The sequence below is a fragment of the Miscanthus floridulus genome, chromosome 7 (genome assembly GCF_019320115.1).
Source record: "Miscanthus floridulus cultivar M001 chromosome 7, ASM1932011v1, whole genome shotgun sequence".
Classification (NCBI taxonomy): Eukaryota; Viridiplantae; Streptophyta; class Magnoliopsida; order Poales; family Poaceae; genus Miscanthus; species Miscanthus floridulus.
The window spans coordinates 110112777-110131746 of record NC_089586.1 but is presented as its reverse complement, the minus strand read 5'-3'; the positions used below and the strand labels follow the sequence as shown (position 1 = coordinate 110131746).

Sequence of the window (18970 nt, the reverse complement as noted above, 5' to 3'; positions counted from 1 at the left end):
TATATCAGCCAACAGCTATCATGAGCTGTCCATTCTTTAATCTGTGGCCTAGGCGAAAGTAAGATGGGAAGGGCAGCATGGTCTTTTCGCATTGGTTGATGACCCAGCACCATCGTGGCTTGCTAGCTTGGCATGCCACGGGAGCAAAAATGGTATTTTTGTAGCTTGTTTCTCTTTGTGCTGTTAAAATTATATCGCGATCGTAAAAATGCTATCTGAAGAGTCGTCATCTGTTATAATGATAAAAAGTCAAATATCCCTCGCCACGACTGCGCGAGCCAGCCAGGCCCCTAGCAGCCATGCTGGGCACGTGCGAGGAGGTGCTATTTGGTTCGTCGTATGCTGTCGGCTTGGGCTCTATTCGACATGATTTATTGTTATTGCGGTTAATTTATAGGGCTAATTTATCGTAAGAGAAAAATATTGTTTTATAGCTAAAAAAGTAGAACTGATTCTGGCTTATAAGCTCAAGCTAACGTAGCCTTGATGTAGGAGGGGTGCTGTTTGGTTCCCATGATGCACAGATGTCAGTCCTTCAAACGGACGTCGCGCACGCGCTTGCTCGCACCATCCCGCCCAGGCCCGAAAGGAACGAAGGAAAATCTCGTATGGGGAGAGACAGGCCCAGCGGCTCCTTTTGCATGATATCAGCCTGGCCCTTGTTTAGTTTCACCAATTTTACACCTCTAAATTTTGCATAGTGCAAGATTTTCCATCACATCACATTAAATTTTTAAACACATGCATAAAGTATTAAATATAGGTAAAAAAAATAACTAATTACACAGTTTGATTGTACTTTGGGAGACGAACATTTTGAGCCTAATTAGTCAACGGTTGGATAATTATTACCAAATACAAACGAAATACTATAGTACCGCTTTTTTGATGTCCAAAATTTGGGCAACTAAACACACCCCTGGCTAGAACGAGTGTACAGCTAACCAAACATGCGTTGGTCACTTGATTGCATCAGACGAGCCTGGTTAGCCCTCTTAGGCCTTCCGCAGTGTGAAGTAGAGCCAGAAAAATAAGTGGGTCCGACTGTAGGAAAACAAACATCGTTTCTTATAGCTGCAGTGTGTAAAAGAGTTAGCACCGATGCTATCTTCTATCATGAGACGGTACGGGTGCTGTTTATTGGCTTTCATCTGACACCAACATATGCTCTTCTCTCACAGAACACAAGAAATATTGTTTTAAGTCTCTAGGCAGCGCTGCTTCTACTTGCTCCGCTCCAGAATCTTTGAAAGTTAGCATTGGTGGCTGCAGGGTAGAGAGTGATGTCTGAAAGGGAGAGAAAAGGTTTGAGCATCACTTTAGGAGCACATTGCTGAGGGCCTTACAGGCAACCAAACGCGCCCCCGCCCATATATAGTTGATGTCCACGAGCAATTTAACTGAACTGCAGTCTGCTTGGCAACTGCTTCCTTAGAGCAGCACCAACGCAGGCCAACACCAACTGTTGGTTTCAGCAAAAAGATGTTCCCATGTAGGCTTTGGGCAGCTAAAACTACTATTCTTCTAACGCACATGCAGACGTTCAGTGCTACCTCACCTGAGAAACGTTGAACCACAACATGACTATAGGAATCTTTTTCTCTCACACTCTCTCCTCAAACCTCTAGCTTTCAGACCACGGCATAGATGTCTCTACAGACCACTCTGACTCAGAGTGGAACCACCATCCGGTGCTCTCTCTCCTCTACATGGAAGGCCGAACCTACATGGCTCAGGCTAACATCCTCGTCGGTGAATTTTTGGGCTGATAAGAGAACTCTAGAAGTCAGGTCCCTGGTTGATTTCTAGGCTGATAAGCCTGGCTGGTGTTGGTTTATTATGAGAGAAAAAACACTATATCATGACTAATAAAACCTGACTAAAACCAATAAGCAACCAGACTGAGTGTCTTTATGTGGTTCCTAATTGTCAGGAATCAAGATTTAATGAAAAGCACTCTAATTTTTTTTAATTAGATCTTCAAAAATAATCATCATCTAAAGCACACACAAGATATGAAGAAATTGCTGGAGAAAAAAACAATATATCGAGAACTATTTCGATTTTCATGTTTGTTTCGTTGAAATTTGGTTTATGCTGATAATTATGTAGATTTATTGTGAGAGAAAAATATTGTTCATTCGCTGAAAAGTATCGTTAAAGTAGTTTAAACAAACAGGGCTCACTCTTCTCTCCTTCCCATGGTGAATATGACGAAACAAAGCCCGTGTTACTTTATTTTATGGTTGATTTTTCGAATCATATTATATTTCCTCTTTCTTTATCCGGAAGACCAAGACACCCTCTCCCGTTATCATTTTCTTAATTTTAGATCAGACATGATGAGAAAAGCCAAGAGGACCTGTAACTTGTTGCAAGAATTTCGTCTGGTGCTGACTGATGACCGCTGACCGGTTCCTTGCGTTGAAATTCGCCGATCGCGTATCAGTTGCATCATCATCCATGGACCAACAGAAAACAGCGACTGGAGGGCGCACGACGGGTCCGGAAAGGTCAGAAGCATCCACGAGCCCTGCCGCACCCGCGTGCGCCAGCGCGCGCGTCACGTGGTCAGATAGAACCCGGGCCCTCTCTGCCAGCGCCCACGCGGGGCGCGACGCGAGCCGAACCGAACACCCCAACAACCCCTGCAGCTCCAGCTCCAGCTCCCTCGCCTGTCGCCTGTTGCCCACGCACCACCACCCAGCCCCGACCGGGTCCGTCCATCCGCAGCCCGAAGCCGCGCCAACCGAGCACGAATCTCAAATCCATCTGACCCCCGCCATCGCGCTCGTGCCGTGTACGGGTACCCCACCAAACCACCAGTGAGCCAGGCCACCGTTCAGGCAGTCGCATCCTGTCATCCACATGGCACACGCCTTTCTTTTCCTCCAAGAACAGGGGAGGGGATCCGCCGCGCCAGCGCCCCCATCTGCCTACCCATCCGCGGCTGACAACCGCGGCCCCCCCGACCGCGCCGTGGAAGATACGCAAGGGATTGGGTGCGTCGCTGCGGCAAGCTTTCTCTGATTCGCAGAATCGCAGCCTTTCCTTTCGTGTTCTCCACCCTCCGCCTCGGCTCCTCTATGCAGTAAGGCCATGTTTAGATTTAAAAAATTTTGTGTGGTATCCGTTACATCAAATCTTACGGTACATATATGGAGTACTAAATGTAGACGAAAAAAAATTAATTGTACAGTTGGGTGAGAAATCGTGAGACGAAACTTTTAAACCTAATTAGTCCATAATTAGACACTAATTACCAAATACAAACGAAATGCTACAGTGAGTCAAAATCCAAAATTTTTTGAATCTAAACGGGGCCGGTCTCCGACGGCGAACTCATCCTAACCTTCAATAGAGTATTTTGGGTTACATTAGAGGCATAATCTAAATATAGACATCCTCTATCCTGAAAACCCATTTACAGAAAAGATTCTCTTTTAAGTCTTATTGGGGTTGTTCGCTGGTCTTAAGAAACCAGCCAGCCGGCTGGTTTCCCCTCACACGGCACTATTCATCCATCCAGCCAAACAGTGTTTCTCTCTCACACAATCAGTCAGTTTCAGCCAAAATTCTGCCAGCCGAACGGGGCCATTGTTGGAGAAGATGCCGAATAGGTATGGAACCTTTTGCCTGTAACGCTACCCAAAAGACGAGTGTGTCTTGTATTTTGGATGTTATTGTCAGAGATAGCCTAATAGAAGGCCGCTAATAAATAAAGCAGAGCGTGTGTTCAGTTACACCCCAAAATCCCAAAAAGTGCTACAGTACCTATCCCATCGAATGTTTGCGCCCCGTGCATGTAGCATTAAATGTAGACGAAAAAACTAATTGCACAGTTTGGTGGGAAATTACGAGACGAACGTTTTGAGCCTAATTAGTCCATGTTTGAACACTAATTGCCAAATAAAAACGAAAAGTACTACAGTAACCCAAAATTCCAACTTCCTCGAACTAAACACGCTCAGATAATAAAACCCTGCAGTAAAATTCGCAAACCTTCCCTTCCCCTCATCCTCTGCCTCCCAGCTTGTTTGTTGCCTTGCGCATGGGATTTTTAAGTTTGTGTCATCGTTACGGATGACACTTCTCTGTTTGCCAGTTTTATATGACCAATTATATATTTACCACACGAAACGATGAGGCATCTATGTATTTGCTATTTTCGCTGATATGACACGCTAAGTAGTCAGCCAGCGCAACCGCGCTTCTCAAGACCACAGCTTCTTCTCTTCGTCCACTCTCTAACATGTGGGCCCCGCAAAAGTCAGCCCCGCCCGCCACCTGGGGCCAGCGAGGCTCGTCTCTCCCTCGTCCTCGCGCCGCTTACTTCTATTCTGCCCGGTCCCATAAATTCGAATACAAACGCGCGACCGTCGCTGCTGCGACCGTGGGAAAGGAAACACAGAAAAAGGCCAACGCCTTCTTCTCTTCCTCAACGCCAATCCGCCAAGGGAAGGAGGTGGAGCGCAGCTGCCTCCGCTAGGGTTTCCCATCTTCTCGGTGGAGGCGCCGCGCCTCCGGGACCCGGACCCTGCCAGGTGAGTGCTGCAACCTCGATCCAATCTTATCGCCCTTCGACGTCAGTGCCGGGTGAGGGATCTCGCGCTGAAGGTGAAGGGGTGGGGGTTGGGGTTCAATTCGTTCGGCTGCCAGGGTGCTGCGCGGCTGTTTTTTGGGGCTACGGGCGACGGTCTCGCCTCATCTGGTGTTGGGTCGTCAGTGAGGCGGATTTGGGTGTTTCCTCTCTTACGCGTGGTTGGGGTGGTCGGGGTTTTTTTTTTGTCAAATTTTGCAACGGAGCTGTCGGATTTGACACGAGTAATCACAGGGTTCGTGCGTTCCTTCGCGCGATTTCGTGTTGGTATGTAAATATGTAATCACAGGGTGGGGAATATTGAGCGTTTTCTCCTTTTTTTTTCGGGGAATGATTCGTGTGCTGTGTGCATATCACCATCTCAAATTCTCATGCCAGAGGCTTTTCTAAAGGAAGGATACGTGTTCCGCTTGAAATGCTGCCGAATATTTTGGATCTGAATCCCCCAATCGTGAGCAGGATTTTGATCGATTCTGACGTCGAATTTATCATGCCAATTTTGATTCAGGTCCTCCTTGATGCCAGGGAGGTGCAGCCGTCATTGATTCCCCTCCTGCAGCTGCATCCCCATGCCGACCATCACGCACTACGCCGTGCTGGATCCCTTACTTGAGGCGGGGTCGCCTGCGCAAGTCCAGAAAGCCACGCCCAAGCCGCCGCCCTCGCCTCGGGACAAGGCCACACCTGTGCCGGTGGCTCCTGTCAGGACGCAGACGTCGCCGGCATCACTCTATGCCACGCCTAAGAGCACCACCCTGCCTGACTCACCTTCCTCGTTCCCCGGAACCTGGTCGCCGTACATCATCAACCATAAGAGGCGGGGGGCCTCCCTTGCCAGGACCTTCTCTCAGGGTGATGTTGGAAGTGAGGGCAGCCAGCCGAAGCTCCCAGTGATGCTGCCTTCTTTGCCCAAAGGGGGTGAACCCACTGCAGTGCAGGAGCCTGAGTTTGCGTTTCAGCAATCAGGGAATTGTCAAGCTGAAGGTGACAGTGGTGTGGAAGAGGCTCCCATCAATGGAAAAAATGAAATGCTACTGAAGGGCAAGGGATCTGTGTCAGCCAAAAATGAGCAGGAGCAGCCTGAGTTTGAGTTTCAGCGTGGAAATCTTGAAGCACTGGTGAAGCCTGTTAATGTTGGAAGGCCTTTGCTTGGCGGGGCACCAAAAAATGATGACAGTGACACATTCCTTGAACTTCAGGATTCGATGAGTCTGGCTAGCAATACTGAAGCTGATGATGCTGGTATGCAAGAGCGGTGGTGGAAGCCCAGTTCCCCTCTTGGGGCCTCTGTTGGCACACCTGGTGCTGAATTCTATGATGCATTTGAAGGTACCAATCAGTTTGTTACACTTTGTTTGTCAGTTATCTGTATCTCTACCAGGTTTCCATGGTATAAGACTGTTAAAACAACATTGAAAATAAACGTTCTAGTGAGTCTAATGTTATTTGCAAGATGCTTCCTGCAGATATTCTTTGCAGACTATTTCTAATTCACTATAGCAATACCATATACCATATCTATTAAAAAGCTGCTGAAAGGGTTTGGGTACAAACTTAGGACCAACTGTATGAGAAAATACCCTGGTCGTTGGTCTCCTAAGATGTAAGATTCATCATGTTCTGCTTCTTGTAAGTTTGGCTATAGTGTTTTTAAAGTAGAATGATCTTAGGAGTTTACCCTTTTGGCAGATTGACAATTTCTCCAGTCCTAAGTTTTCTGCTTCCGATATTTTTAATGTGCAACAATAATGCTCATAGAAATTTTTGATGTTGTTAGAGGTATGCAAAAGTCATCCTACATATGATTTTCCACGATATGAGTTAGTTTCAGGCTAGAACTAGAAATGTGGAGTATGTGTAGTCTCTCCCAGTTATGCCTTTAGCCCTGTTAGGGTTTGATTTTTTACAGGTGCCATTGTTTTGATTTTCCTCAGTCATCTTTATTTGGTTGAATCTATGTTCTCTTCAATCATGTTATACTCTGCAATCATTTATTGCGTTGTAATGACTAATCACCATGAGCTAAGGTCTTTTACCCCAAATGATGGAACTGTTTAGGATACATTGAATGTTGCATGGAGATAATTTCTGCTAATCTTTTCTATTTTACTGGGAAAATTGCCCATTTTACTATGGAAATTTCTGGATGCCTCGATGTATTCAGAACTAGTGGTTGCTATGGTGCTTTTGTGCTAACTTCAATGTTATTTGTCAAACCTCAGAAATATCAAGTGATGGTGGAACTCGATCTTCACGAGCCATGGATGATGACCTCCGTGAAATGAGGCTAAGTCTGTTGATGGAAATTGAGAGGAGGAAGCAAGCAGAAGAAGCACTTGAGATCTGGCAGAAGGAATGGAAGAAGCTGCGTCACCACCTATCACGTGTTGCCTTATCACTTCCATCTCCAAGTATAGCTGAGGATACTGATGATTCAAGCGTGGATCCTGGAGCTGAGTTGTGCCAGCAAATAACTGTTTCACAACTTGTAGCTGCTGCTATTGCCCAGGGTTTTGCCCGTACTGAAGTTGAATCAGAGATGGAAACCGTGATTGCAGCAAAGAACTTTGAGATTGCAAGGCTGTCGGATAGGGTCCAGTACTATGAAGCTGCCAACAGGGAAATGTCCCAAAGAAACCAAGAAGCTATCGGTAAATACTTTCTCCATTGCAGTTAGCTATATTTAGTTCAGTGGTAATTTTTGTACAGAAGATGACCTTGATTAATACTATTTGAAACGGTGACACCCCTATGAAGGGCTTATATATATTCTAAGGTAGTCCAGCAGCCCGTAAACAAAATCATGGGCACAAAATCCTCCTAGTCGGCACCTAAGTCCTAGGTGGTGCCCTCCCTTCCTCTCTTTGTTCTTTTAGAACACTGCTGATTGTATATAGTTTTCAGGTGTTCGATAAATTATATGAGAGGTGAACATCTGTGGGAGCTGGATGCAGAAAGCTTACAGACATTCTATACTGGATATGCAAAAGATATTATATCTGTTTTCTAGGTTCTAACTAACATGAAATATGTTTGTTGTCTTGGCAGTATTCCTCCTATACTCTCTTAATTTATGTCGAGCTAAATGACTTTGTGTAACATAGTATTCCCTCCGTTTCAAATTATAAGTCATTCCAACTTTCTTGGAGAGTCAAAGCATCTCAAGTTTTACCAAAATTATAGAGAGAATTACAAAGATTTATGACATCAAATAGGTATAATATGAAAATATAATTAATGAAAAATCTAATGATATTTATCTGATATCATAAATGTTATTATTTTGTTATATAAATTTGGTCAAACTTGAGATGCTTTGACTCTCCAAAAAATTTGGAATGACTTATAATTTGGGATGGATGGGGTAGAATTAAGGCTACGTATGCACTACACTCATCCACTTATTGACATCGATGTGTATCAATCGGCATTTAACAAGGGTTGGTTTAATCATACTAGTGTTGGCTGCCTGCCTTGCACTTGAGTGAAAAATGTTGGCCGAATTGTTTGAGAAACATTTAATATATGATATATTGATAGTTTTTTTAGTACTGTGTACTTTTGTTTTCCAGCATATTAACGCTTGCATGTTTTTCCTTGTGGTTTGCAGAGATGTCAAGGCAACAAGGCAAGGAGCGTAAGAAGCGACAGAAGTGGTTCTGGGGTTCAGTTGGGCTTGCAGTCACCCTTGGTGCCACAGCCATTGTCTGGTCTTATCTACCATCATCGCAGCCCCAGGCTAGTGCAGATTCAAATAGTACCGCCAGCGACTAGAGCTAGGATGAAGACATCTCATTTCAGAAGCCTAACAAAGCTCTAACTATACTCCTAGTGGGAAAAAAGGTTGTATAAGTTCTCTTTTGGTGATCGGCCATGATCGCTACAATCTTCATCTGTTGCTTTGTCTGTAAAAATGTTGGATGGGCCATCTCCGTTCAGGACTGGCTCCATTCCAATCACCGTAAATCTCTGCATAGATGGTTCATGGTTGAGCAAATAATACAAGGAATGTGGATATGGTTAGTAATCCATGCCCACCGACCCCACTCAAGAGGAGTTGATTTTGTCAACCGCAGTTTTGTTCTGTTCATCCTTTTTTTTTTTCTGTTTACAAACAAAGAGATAAGAGATAAGCTTACTTTCTTAGTTCTGTGCGCTTGTAATTGCATTAAGTGTGGTTCTGTAGCCGAGGGCTATCTTAACCCTTTGTGGCTATGACAAAGAGCAACTAAATGCCGTGTTGTCCTGGGCAACAAAATTGACACATTCTGTTTTCATTGCTCTTTAAATTTTATATATTTATGTTTAGTAGGAACTGTCACTGTACATGGAAATAACGTTGCTGGGCACAAATAGCACGCATCTATCCTATACTAATACTAATACTGACAAACACCAATTTGCATTCTTTTTTTCGTAGTAGATTCGCCACGGCCAGAGTTAGCTGCTGCTGCTGAAACACGTAGGAACCATAGAGCAGCTACATCTTTTGGAACACAACAAGATACGTGTCATATTTAACAAACAACAGATTTACGCCTACAATGGTCTGCTTATGTTTCCGTTCCAAGCCACTTGATCATCTCCATGTGTTGACATACCAATGCACTTTCAAAATTTGAACTTGAGTCTTCACTATTTTGGAAGTGCTCTTTCAACCAGTTGTAGTTGCACTTCATCATTTGGGTTATTTTATAAGGATGTGCAATTTTCTTCAGTTGTCCAATTGGTCTGTCCTGTCCGAAATGATAGCAATTTTTATCCACTCCAAGTGACAAGGCCCTCATAGCCCAAGTGAAAATAATAAACCAGTTGATGTGCCTTTTTCTTTATGCATTCTATCAGATAGATCTGTTATTCTTAAGTGACATGACAGATAGCACTCGCTTACATTATTCTCAACATTACATTACAGTTAACTATGATTTCTCTATTGCCCAAAGGAACAGGTATACAGTTCCTTGGTCTAACTTTCAGAGGGGATCAAATTGTTTAATTCTACATTTAAATTGTTTCAGCACGTGGATTCGCTGCAAAAGCTGACTACCACAAGCTTGGCGATGTTTCGATACAACACTTACTATGCCTTGGGACAATGTGATGATACAAAACAACCAAGGTTAGTACCCTGCCCTGCTCATGCGTTGGTCAGCCTCACAGTGCAGTATCAGTTACTTCATTACTGCTAATTGCAGATTCAAAGATTCAAAACTAAAGAACCTTGATGTCTTCTGCGCAACAACAATATGAATTGGCTGTAATCTAGCTAAAGTTATATGCGATTTCAAGATAACTCTACTTTTAATTACATAGTAAGATGTGTATTTTTTCAGATTGCTCTTGAATATCTGATATGATAAGCAATATTCCTATATTGTGATGCCTGCTGCTTTCCCGTTGTTTTTTTATTGGAACAGGCTTGGTACATGTCAACTGTATATGTAACTACCACCTCAATAACAAAATTCTTCACCTGCCTTCTTTGTTCAATGGGAATTGGCTATGTGCTGCAACAATAAAGTCTTATCATCTTTTTCTTATGCAGATATAGATCTTGCATGATCTTAATGCGCTTGGCGAATATCGAGTACATGATATAGAGATGGCTTCATGGTAATATCATAACATTCCTTGACCAATCAGATAGCTTAATGCCTTTTGTTCAATCCAAATTATTTCACCGCTGCTAATTGTATAAATTTAAAACTTACCCATGCTATCTTCTGCTAAATGAAATTTAATGAGAAGCCAAAAAAAGGTGGTTCCATGTTACTATGCTTAATTTCATAGTCTACTGTGCATATATATATGTGCTTTCAGGTTGCTCTATTTCCAATGCTCAAGAACTCTAGCCCGCGGCAACGCCCGGGGGTTCCGGCTAGTATACTGTTAATTCTTGCATCTACCTTGAAACACTTGCATCTACATTGAAACATTCGTAGGGTGTTTAGTTTAAGGAGGAATAGTTTAAAGAATGAGTTAGACCATGATCTTTTCACTCACTTTTTTATTTGGTTTGTGGAATGCAACGGATTGATTCATCATCACATCATTCCTCACAAACTAATAATTAGTGCTAGTATGAGGAATGAAAACCAATCATTATTTCACCTAATTTGAGGAATAGACTCATGATGCACCATCTCATCTATAATAGTTTGGTTTCTTAATATCAATTCATCTAGAATGGTTTGATTCCTTAGTGTCAATGCAATCCAAAGGAAGCATCATTTGCATAACAAACATGCACACACTATTTATAATGTTATTTGTGACGATGGATCAATCCATTTCATTTCACAGAACAAAGAAAAAAAAGCAAGGAGTAAAATCATTCCTCAAACCGAACACCCTTTTTCTCATGTGAATATGTGATTGATGTTTTTTTTATAACTCAGAATAGCATGGAAGCAAAGATTGTTGACTGTTAAGTCATATACTAACTAAAAGGCACTAAAATATATGCAAAAGAAGGAAACCAAGAGGCTAATTATTTGCTATCACCAGAATCCATGCGTTTAACTTCCCTTCAGTGTTAAATAAAAAGAATTCTAATTCAGAACTGAATTTGCAATGCGTGTTCAGTGGGCTTCGAACTTGGTATAGAAACGTTTCGGACGTGGGTTCTCTCAAGAAACATTTCTAATGATCAATTAGAATCATTTGGTGAGATTGTTTGGCTAGTAGACTAGATTCTGATTCAATAAAAAAAATCTTCATAAAAAATCATATAAATAAAAATATTCTTAAAAAATCAGAACGTTTTGGGGGCTTAGAACAACTTAAATACAACCCATTTCTAATTTATTGTACTTAAAAATGATTAACTGGAAGAAATACAATTGCTAGTGAGACAGGAGACGTGTGACTATCACGAATCGGTGTGAAACTAGCTTTTCCCCGTTCCTAGAGTTTCTGAAGGAAAGGAGAATCGTTTCACTCCTGAATCGCTCCGCTCAAAACCCGTTTGCCACCATTTCAATCGATTCTGATAAGAATCAGAACGGATTCAATCATCCAAATGCATCGTGCCTATCAGTCGATCTCCCATTGCAGCTACGAAATACATTACTCATCCTTGAGCCAGTGACGAATCATGTAGATGACAAAGCTAACACAAAATGATGATGATCCAACGATGACTGCAATCCTGACAAGCAGAGAAGAAGCAAAAGCCTCCTGCACAAGCGAATGCCAGAGCACAAACCATAGAGCACCGAAGGCAGATCCTACAACAGCTCCCACAGTGACCTGGTTTAGTGTATGAAGGCGCTGAGACACTCGTACCCAAGACTGCACGTGAATAAGACCAGAGTTAGATTGCAGCCAAAACTTAAAACTAGTGCCTACTGATACGAGAAGCTCAACATTCAGGATATTATCGAACATGTTGGAGGCTTGGAGCTTCCAAGAAACACTTGACTTGACCAACGGAGTTAAACTTAGTCGGGCACTATTCTTACCAGATAGGCGGCCACCGACAGAGTTGCAGGCCCAAGAATCATGGTCAGAAAATTTGTCCCAAGCCCATAGTACACTGCATTGGAAAATGAAATTAATTAATCAAACATTGTGCTAAACTGGAGAAAAGTGTGTTTGATTTGTGTCCATGTTTTAGAGTGAAAGTTTTGTTCCTCCTAATTTTATCATAAAATTGTAGAGCATAAAATAAGCATATTATATATAATTTAGTTTTGTTCATTTTGTTTATCAGCAATGAAGAGCCACATAGCAAACCGACAAGAAAATAGTATTATTGTTAGCAACACACTTAAACCAGGTAAGTAGCTCTAACCAGCCTTTATGCGTTTAGTGTTAACAGGAGAATGTATTGTCATGCTGTGTTATGATCAAAGTATAATTGAATACTAGAGTCTTTCTGATGTTCTTACATGAAAGAGCTAGGATGGTCGCAGCATAGAATATGGATTGTGCATGGGACGATGGCATCCCAGGATCAGACCGCAGAGCTGGTGCAGGTCTTTCATGGTTTAGCATCTTTTTAAGAACCATTGAAAGCAGAGAGTTGCCAACCGCACCCAGCAAAAACCACATAATTTCAGCATCATGCTTCCAAATAGCTGCAAAAGCAAAAGAACCAGACACCAGCCATTTACTCTGGTGCACAATATTACGATTTCAGTAGAGTTGCCAGAATTCCAAGTAATATCGCAAAGCTGAGCTCAAGTTCTAGTGAAAAGGTCATTTTTCAAATATTGTAATGGTTGACTCTGACTGAAACTCAGCAGTCAGAAGGAAGTTTGGGCATCCATAATTTTATCCCTGACAATAAGCATGCAACTTTACAAATCAGGGCATTTAATCAGATTAATGATTCTACATGTCAACGAAGAAGGTCCATATGAGAACCGTTCAGCTCATAAAAGTAGAATTCACTGCCCGACTAGACACCTATACGAAGACAGATTGATGTTGATCAGAACAATAAAGCAATGTACACTCCCTATAGATCGAGGAATCAGAATATCCTGGAGCTTCATTTAGTATATAAAGTCTACTATGCGATTCTCTTTTTGGTTCTATGCAACCTTTGTTCAGCTTGGCTAGCAAGTTATAAAGTTTACTAAGTTTAAAGATAAGATCTTTTTACAGTTACTAGTATATAACACTGCAGCAAAACAAATTTGGTTCTCAGAATCTTTATCATGAACACCTACAGCATCATGCCAAGAAACACTAACCATCCGATTCAGCGCAGCTTCCACGGGCGCCCACCGGCTCGCTTCCCACCTCGTGCGGGACGGCGCGTCCCCTCCCACAAGCGGGTCACTCTCCATGGAAACCCCAACCTCGGGCGGTTCCCCGCCGCTCCCAACCCTGATCATCTCCGCCATCCGCACGCCAAGCCACGGACTTGGCCGCCTCCGGGTCCGGGGCAGGAAGAACCGATATTTGGGAAGTGGTGGCCGACTCACCGAGTCGATTAGACAGGGGCGAGGCGGTGGAGCTAGAAGCAATAGGCAGGGCATGGTTCTTGGAGCGGTGACCCGCGAGACAGCGCGGCGGGAGCTGAACTAAAGGAGGAAGAGAGCATCTCGATGACTCCGGGAGAGGGAATTAGGGAGTTGCCGGGGTTTGGATGGATTGCGCCGTTGCGGTGGTCTTTGGTGGGTTGCCCCGATGTGGTTGACGTTGACAGGATAGAAAATGGCCGTGGCCCGTGGATGACTAGTCGTCTGGAGGAGAGAAGCTGGGAGAACGGAGGGCGCGACAAGCAAGCGGGGTGTTTGGTCGTGGTGGGCGAGGCCTTCGAAGATTAAGCGGCTGCGGCTGCACGGCTTCTAGTTCATGCTATAGTACTCGCCGACGAGTGAACAGCTGTAGGCAGCTGCAGCAGCTGCGGCTTTAGCAGGTGCGTTTGTGGTTCTTTCAGTTTTAGCGTATGGACAAGGTCTCCAAAGTACTATACTCGCACATGAGCGAGGCCATCGGTCTTGTCTAATGGTCACTGAAAGTTACTGCAACGGTATGCATAATAATTAGTTGAATTTAATTAACCTTCTCTCTAACATTAAATTGAATAAAGTCTAATGCTCGTAATAAATACTAATGCTATAAATGATTAATCTCGTCTAGAAAATTAATAAGAGATTGACTCATCGGATGAGGTGGCTAGTATGTGCATATGTTGTAAGTTTAAGAAAGAGGGAAGGCGTGACCCGCGCTCGCATGCGCACCGCGACAACAACGAAGGTTTTGTAGCTTCTCTGTTCGGCTGCCATTGTAAGCCGGCTTATAAGCCGGTTTATCAGTTACGGTATATTATTTTTCTTTCTCAACAAATTAGCCGTACAAATCAGCACAAGCGGTTTATAGACCAGCCGAACAGAAAATTCAAAGTGAGAAGGGTGAGTGATGGACGACTGAGAAGTAGGAGACGGACGAATGAGGCAGAGAGTAGGAATGGACGACGGAGTGAGGGGCAGACAGACGAGATAGACCAGAGAGTGAGAGATGGAAGGGAAGACCGCTTTTATTATTGGCCCTGTTCGTTTCGCTGAAATTTAGCTTATGCTAATTTGTTGTGAGACGAAAACATTGTTCGTTCGCTGAAAAGTACTGCTAAAGTAGTATTGCGGAACATGACCAATACCAGCAAATATGCCCCGTATGTTTCAACTGAGGTGCATAATTTGTTACGTAGTGCTTGTGCTAATAATAAAGAGCTAGCTATTTTTATTGGAATTAATTGGGTTTGGCTCAATGTCGGGTTCATAAACCCGGGGTCCCCAATGGACCCGTTTCCCTGTAAAAACTCGGCCCAGCAGACGGCGTAACGACAACGCGCGCTTCCTGGGCCGACCCAGATACATAATGACAGGCCAGGAGAACGATCCGGTCCCCGACCGGAAGGCCTGGCTAAGGTGGGAACACAGTCCGACTCCAACCTCTTTTTTTGACCGGGGATACGCTGGACCTCTGCTCGCGGCTCTTCCCCGACCGACACGGTCGGGCCAACTGAGAACGACCGACCAGGGACGCCCGCTCGGTGAGGGCCCGGGGGTCAGGCGAATCAGATAAAGTAAGGCGCTCAAGTCAAACTACAATACCGGGGACCGTACCCTGCCATACCCTTCGTACTTGTAGGACGGTACCATCAGGCCATGCCAGATGGGCACTATGTAACCTTCCAGGCGTGTCAGAACACAAACAGTATTATAGGCGCCGACGTTTGTCATACCAGGCGAACACAGTAGAGCCTGCCACATGCATCTGGACATAAATAGTATTATGGGCGCCGACGACCGTCTTGTACCCGACAGCATGGGCAATAAGACTAGGTAGCGCACGTATACATTCTCTCTCTTTCTCTGACTTGTAAGGCCATCCCCTTCGACTATAAAAGGGGATGAGCTCTCTTCTAAAAAGCTCTCTAGCCCTCCTCAAAAAAGAGAAGTTAGACGATTCGAGCACTCGAGGACCTGAGAACTCGAATAGCTCAATAGCTCTAGAACTCTAAAGCTATACAGAGCATACGCTCCAATACTTAGCGCATGTTAGAGCCCCCGTCATTCTCGACCCTTCGGTTCAGAGTCTGACCGGGCCTTTAACACCCCCCTTCTTATTCCTACTCGTTTGTAACCCCGCAGCAAACTTCAAGCACCTGGGCTCAGAAATAAAGTCACCGACTGACTGAAACTAGACGTAGGGCACGTTGCCTGAACCAGTATAAATCATGTGTCATTGAGTGCTAGGCCACATCCGATCACAACACACGGCAAAACTACAAATATTTACTTGTTGGTCACTTTTTGCACAGACAGTTGGCGCCGTCCGTGGGGAGGGCGTCGTGCATTCACGCTTTTGGTCATCGGATAGCCCACCTTTCCGCCATCTTCGTCATGGCAGGCTCGAGCGATATGATTTGCTTCGGCTCACTAGAGTTCCTCATGCTCCCATCTATTGGGATGTGGGTTTCTCCCATCTTCGTGCCACTCCAGACCATCCTCTTCGGGAATCTAGACTTCATCGCTGACCGGCTCGGCGTACTCTGCCTCCGCGAGGAGGCGCTCATCCTAGCATCCACTAGAGGAGGAGCGCCCTTCATCGGCCCCAGGCCACTCGACGACCTCAATGTCGAAACCCTCGCGCTTCACCTCGAGCCCATGCTGGGCTCAAACTCCATGGTAAGTAACGTATATGTTGTTCTTTACTCATTATTTAACACCTTCCACCGACTCTCTAGAGGGACTCCGTTGTTCCCACTACGACCACCGTGCGACCGGTTCCTGTACGGCTTCGCGTCCCCTAGGGATGCGTATGCGAGGGGGCTCCAAAGGATGCTGACGCCGCCCTTCTCACAACCAAATTCATGGGGATGGTGGGCCACGCTCCCGCCTCCTTTTACGACCACGTAGATGATGAGGTCAAAAGCAACGGCTCTAGCATCGGTGACGTCGTGGCACCTAGCCACCCTTTGTCCTGGGAGTGTGCTATGGTGGACGCCCCGGGATAGCCACCGGTGGTAGCAGAATCTTTGTAGACTCACATCCCTCTAGACCCTTGTGCGAAAGCCCTCATGCGTGCGTAGAAGCACGGTGAGGAGTTACGACAAAGGCGACAGAGTCAGTAGCTACCTGTGCTAGCACACTCGGCGTAACACGCTACGCCATGTGCGCATAACCCGACGAGCGGCGCTCGGGGTCACGCTCGCTAGGTCCAGCGTAACATCCTAGATGGAGGTAACAATTCCCCATAGTTTGTGTAGGCTAGCAAGAAGATCGCTGCTGCGACGATGCTTCTACATGGCCTTCCTGAGCCTGCTGACCTCTAGGAATAGGCAATCCATTAGAACCTCCAGACATTGGTGGAAACCACCACCGTCCAACAGGCTGAGAGCTCCACGTCGCAACATCGGCTCGTGGCCTCTTGCCCCATCGGGGGAATGGGGCTGCACCAGTCGAATCGCTCCACCCACTCATCACTACGGTTGCTGGGCATGGGGTAGGAGGCCCTTGGCTACACCATAGCCTGACTCGGTGCCTGCTCCACACCAACCACCTGTGCGTGAACGGCTCGGGCCAAACCATGACGCTCGAAGCATCATCAACAATTGATGCCATGCCCGGCATGATGATGACGTCCATCAAGTGGAGGCAAGAGCAGGAGGCAAGGGCCTTAGCTAACCATCGAGGAGTGCAGGGACACGCATCCTAGGCATGGTGGCTGACCAAACGACTAGAGCCCTAGCTCGGATGGCCCGAGGCCACATGCCTTTGGTCGTCATATTCAGAGAGCGTTGTTCCCACAACGCTTCCGACCACCCACCAACATCGCCAGATACACCGAGAAAATGAACCCTGGTATATGGCTCGAAGACTTTCGGCTCGCCTACCGAGCCGAAGGAGTGGATGATGACCACTTCATCATTCAATATCTCCCCATCTACGTGGGGGAGCATGTTCGAGCATGGCTCGAATTCCTCCCACTCGACAGCATCCTTCCCATGTCTCCTGACTGGGTCGCTACCCGCTCATGGTCGACCCCATCATCCCCAAGAAGTGCCTCACCAAGGTGCTGATGGATGGAGGTAGCAACCTCAACATTCTCTATGTCGACACCCTTGACGCCATGTGCATCCTCTGGTCAAAGCTCCGCCCAGTGTGCTCTCCCTTCCATGGTGTGATAATAGGGATGCAGGCGTACCCACTCGTGCATATCGACCTACCGATGTTTGCTGACCGAGCTAACTTCCGCTCGGAGGTCCTCACCTTTGAGGTGGTGGACTTTCTAGGGTCCTACCATGCCATCTTGGGGCAGCCATGCTACGCCAAGTTCAGGGTGATCCCCAACTACAACTACCTCAAGTTGAAGATGCTGGGACCGAACGACGTCATCACCATGGGTAGCACCTTTTCACATGCCTGCACATGCGACCACGAGCATTATGAGCTCACCATGGCCGTCATCAACTCTACCGAGTCCCCGAAGCTCATGAATTCATCGACTCTAGTAGTCCTAGACTGCAACAAGCCGACCTCCTTGAGTGCCTTCCACCCGACCAAGGAAACCAAGGCTGTGGGGATCGACCCCGCTGACCGACCAAGATGGTGTGGATCGGGACCAAGCTCCTGGCCAAATAGGAAAGTGAGCTCGCTGACTTTCTATGCACCAATCGCAATGTCTTCGTGTGGAAACCTTCTGACATGCCAGGCATACCAAGGGAGGTCACCGAGCATGCATTATGCCTCATCCTAGGCTCAAAGCCCACCAAGCAACACTTGCGTTGTTTTGATGATGAGAGGCGCAAGGCCATAGGCGGGGAAATTGCCAAACTCCTAGCAACCGGGTTCATCAAAGAGGTATACCACTTCTACTGGCTAGCTAATCCTGTTCTTATGAAAAAGAAGATTAGGAAATGGGGAATGCATGTTGATTATACTGGCCTCAACAAGGCATGTTCAAAGGACCATTTTCCTTTGCCACGCATAGACCAGATAGTCGACTCCATCTCAGGATGTGAAATCCTTTCCTTTCTGGATGCCTACTCAGGCTACCACCAGATCATGATGAAAGAGTTCAACCAGGTCATGACTTCATTCATCACCCCATATGGTTCGTATTGTTACGTAACCATGCCTTTCAGTCTGAAGAACGCCGACGCCACCTATCAACGGTGCATGCAATGATGCTTCACCGACCAAATCGACCCGCCCGACTAGTCTGACCAAGTCGAGTAGCCAAAACCAACAATCGCCATCTATGTAGATGACGTAGTGGTGAAAATGGCTCAAGCTAGCGACCTGATCGCAAATTTGGTCGCAACATTTGTAAACCTCCGAAGGTTCAATATCAAATTGAATCCAAAAAATGTATTTTTGGAGTTCCGAAGGGGAAGCTCCTTGGATA

General features: G+C 45.5%; 2 protein-coding genes across 2 annotated transcripts; one reads left to right on the top strand and one right to left on the bottom strand.

Annotated features, from left to right (window-relative positions):
* Nucleotides 1-4376: 4376 nt before the first annotated feature.
* On the top strand, nucleotides 4377-8670 carry LOC136467540 (uncharacterized). Its single transcript, XM_066466288.1, has 4 exons — nucleotides 4377-4544; nucleotides 5109-5929; nucleotides 6823-7251; nucleotides 8211-8670. Exons 2-4 carry the CDS (start codon nucleotides 5170-5172, stop codon nucleotides 8372-8374), a joined length of 1353 nt encoding a protein of 450 aa, XP_066322385.1. The 5' UTR covers nucleotides 4377-4544; nucleotides 5109-5169; the 3' UTR covers nucleotides 8375-8670.
* Nucleotides 8671-11102: 2432 nt separating this feature from the next.
* LOC136467541 (lipid phosphate phosphatase epsilon 1, chloroplastic-like) lies at nucleotides 11103-13874 on the bottom strand. Its single transcript, XM_066466289.1, has 4 exons — nucleotides 13303-13874; nucleotides 12493-12718; nucleotides 12064-12137; nucleotides 11103-11893 (listed from the first exon to the last, which is right to left on the bottom strand). Exons 1-4 carry the CDS (start codon nucleotides 13588-13590, stop codon nucleotides 11669-11671), a joined length of 813 nt encoding a protein of 270 aa, XP_066322386.1. The 5' UTR covers nucleotides 13591-13874; the 3' UTR covers nucleotides 11103-11668.
* Nucleotides 13875-18970: the final 5096 nt, after the last annotated feature.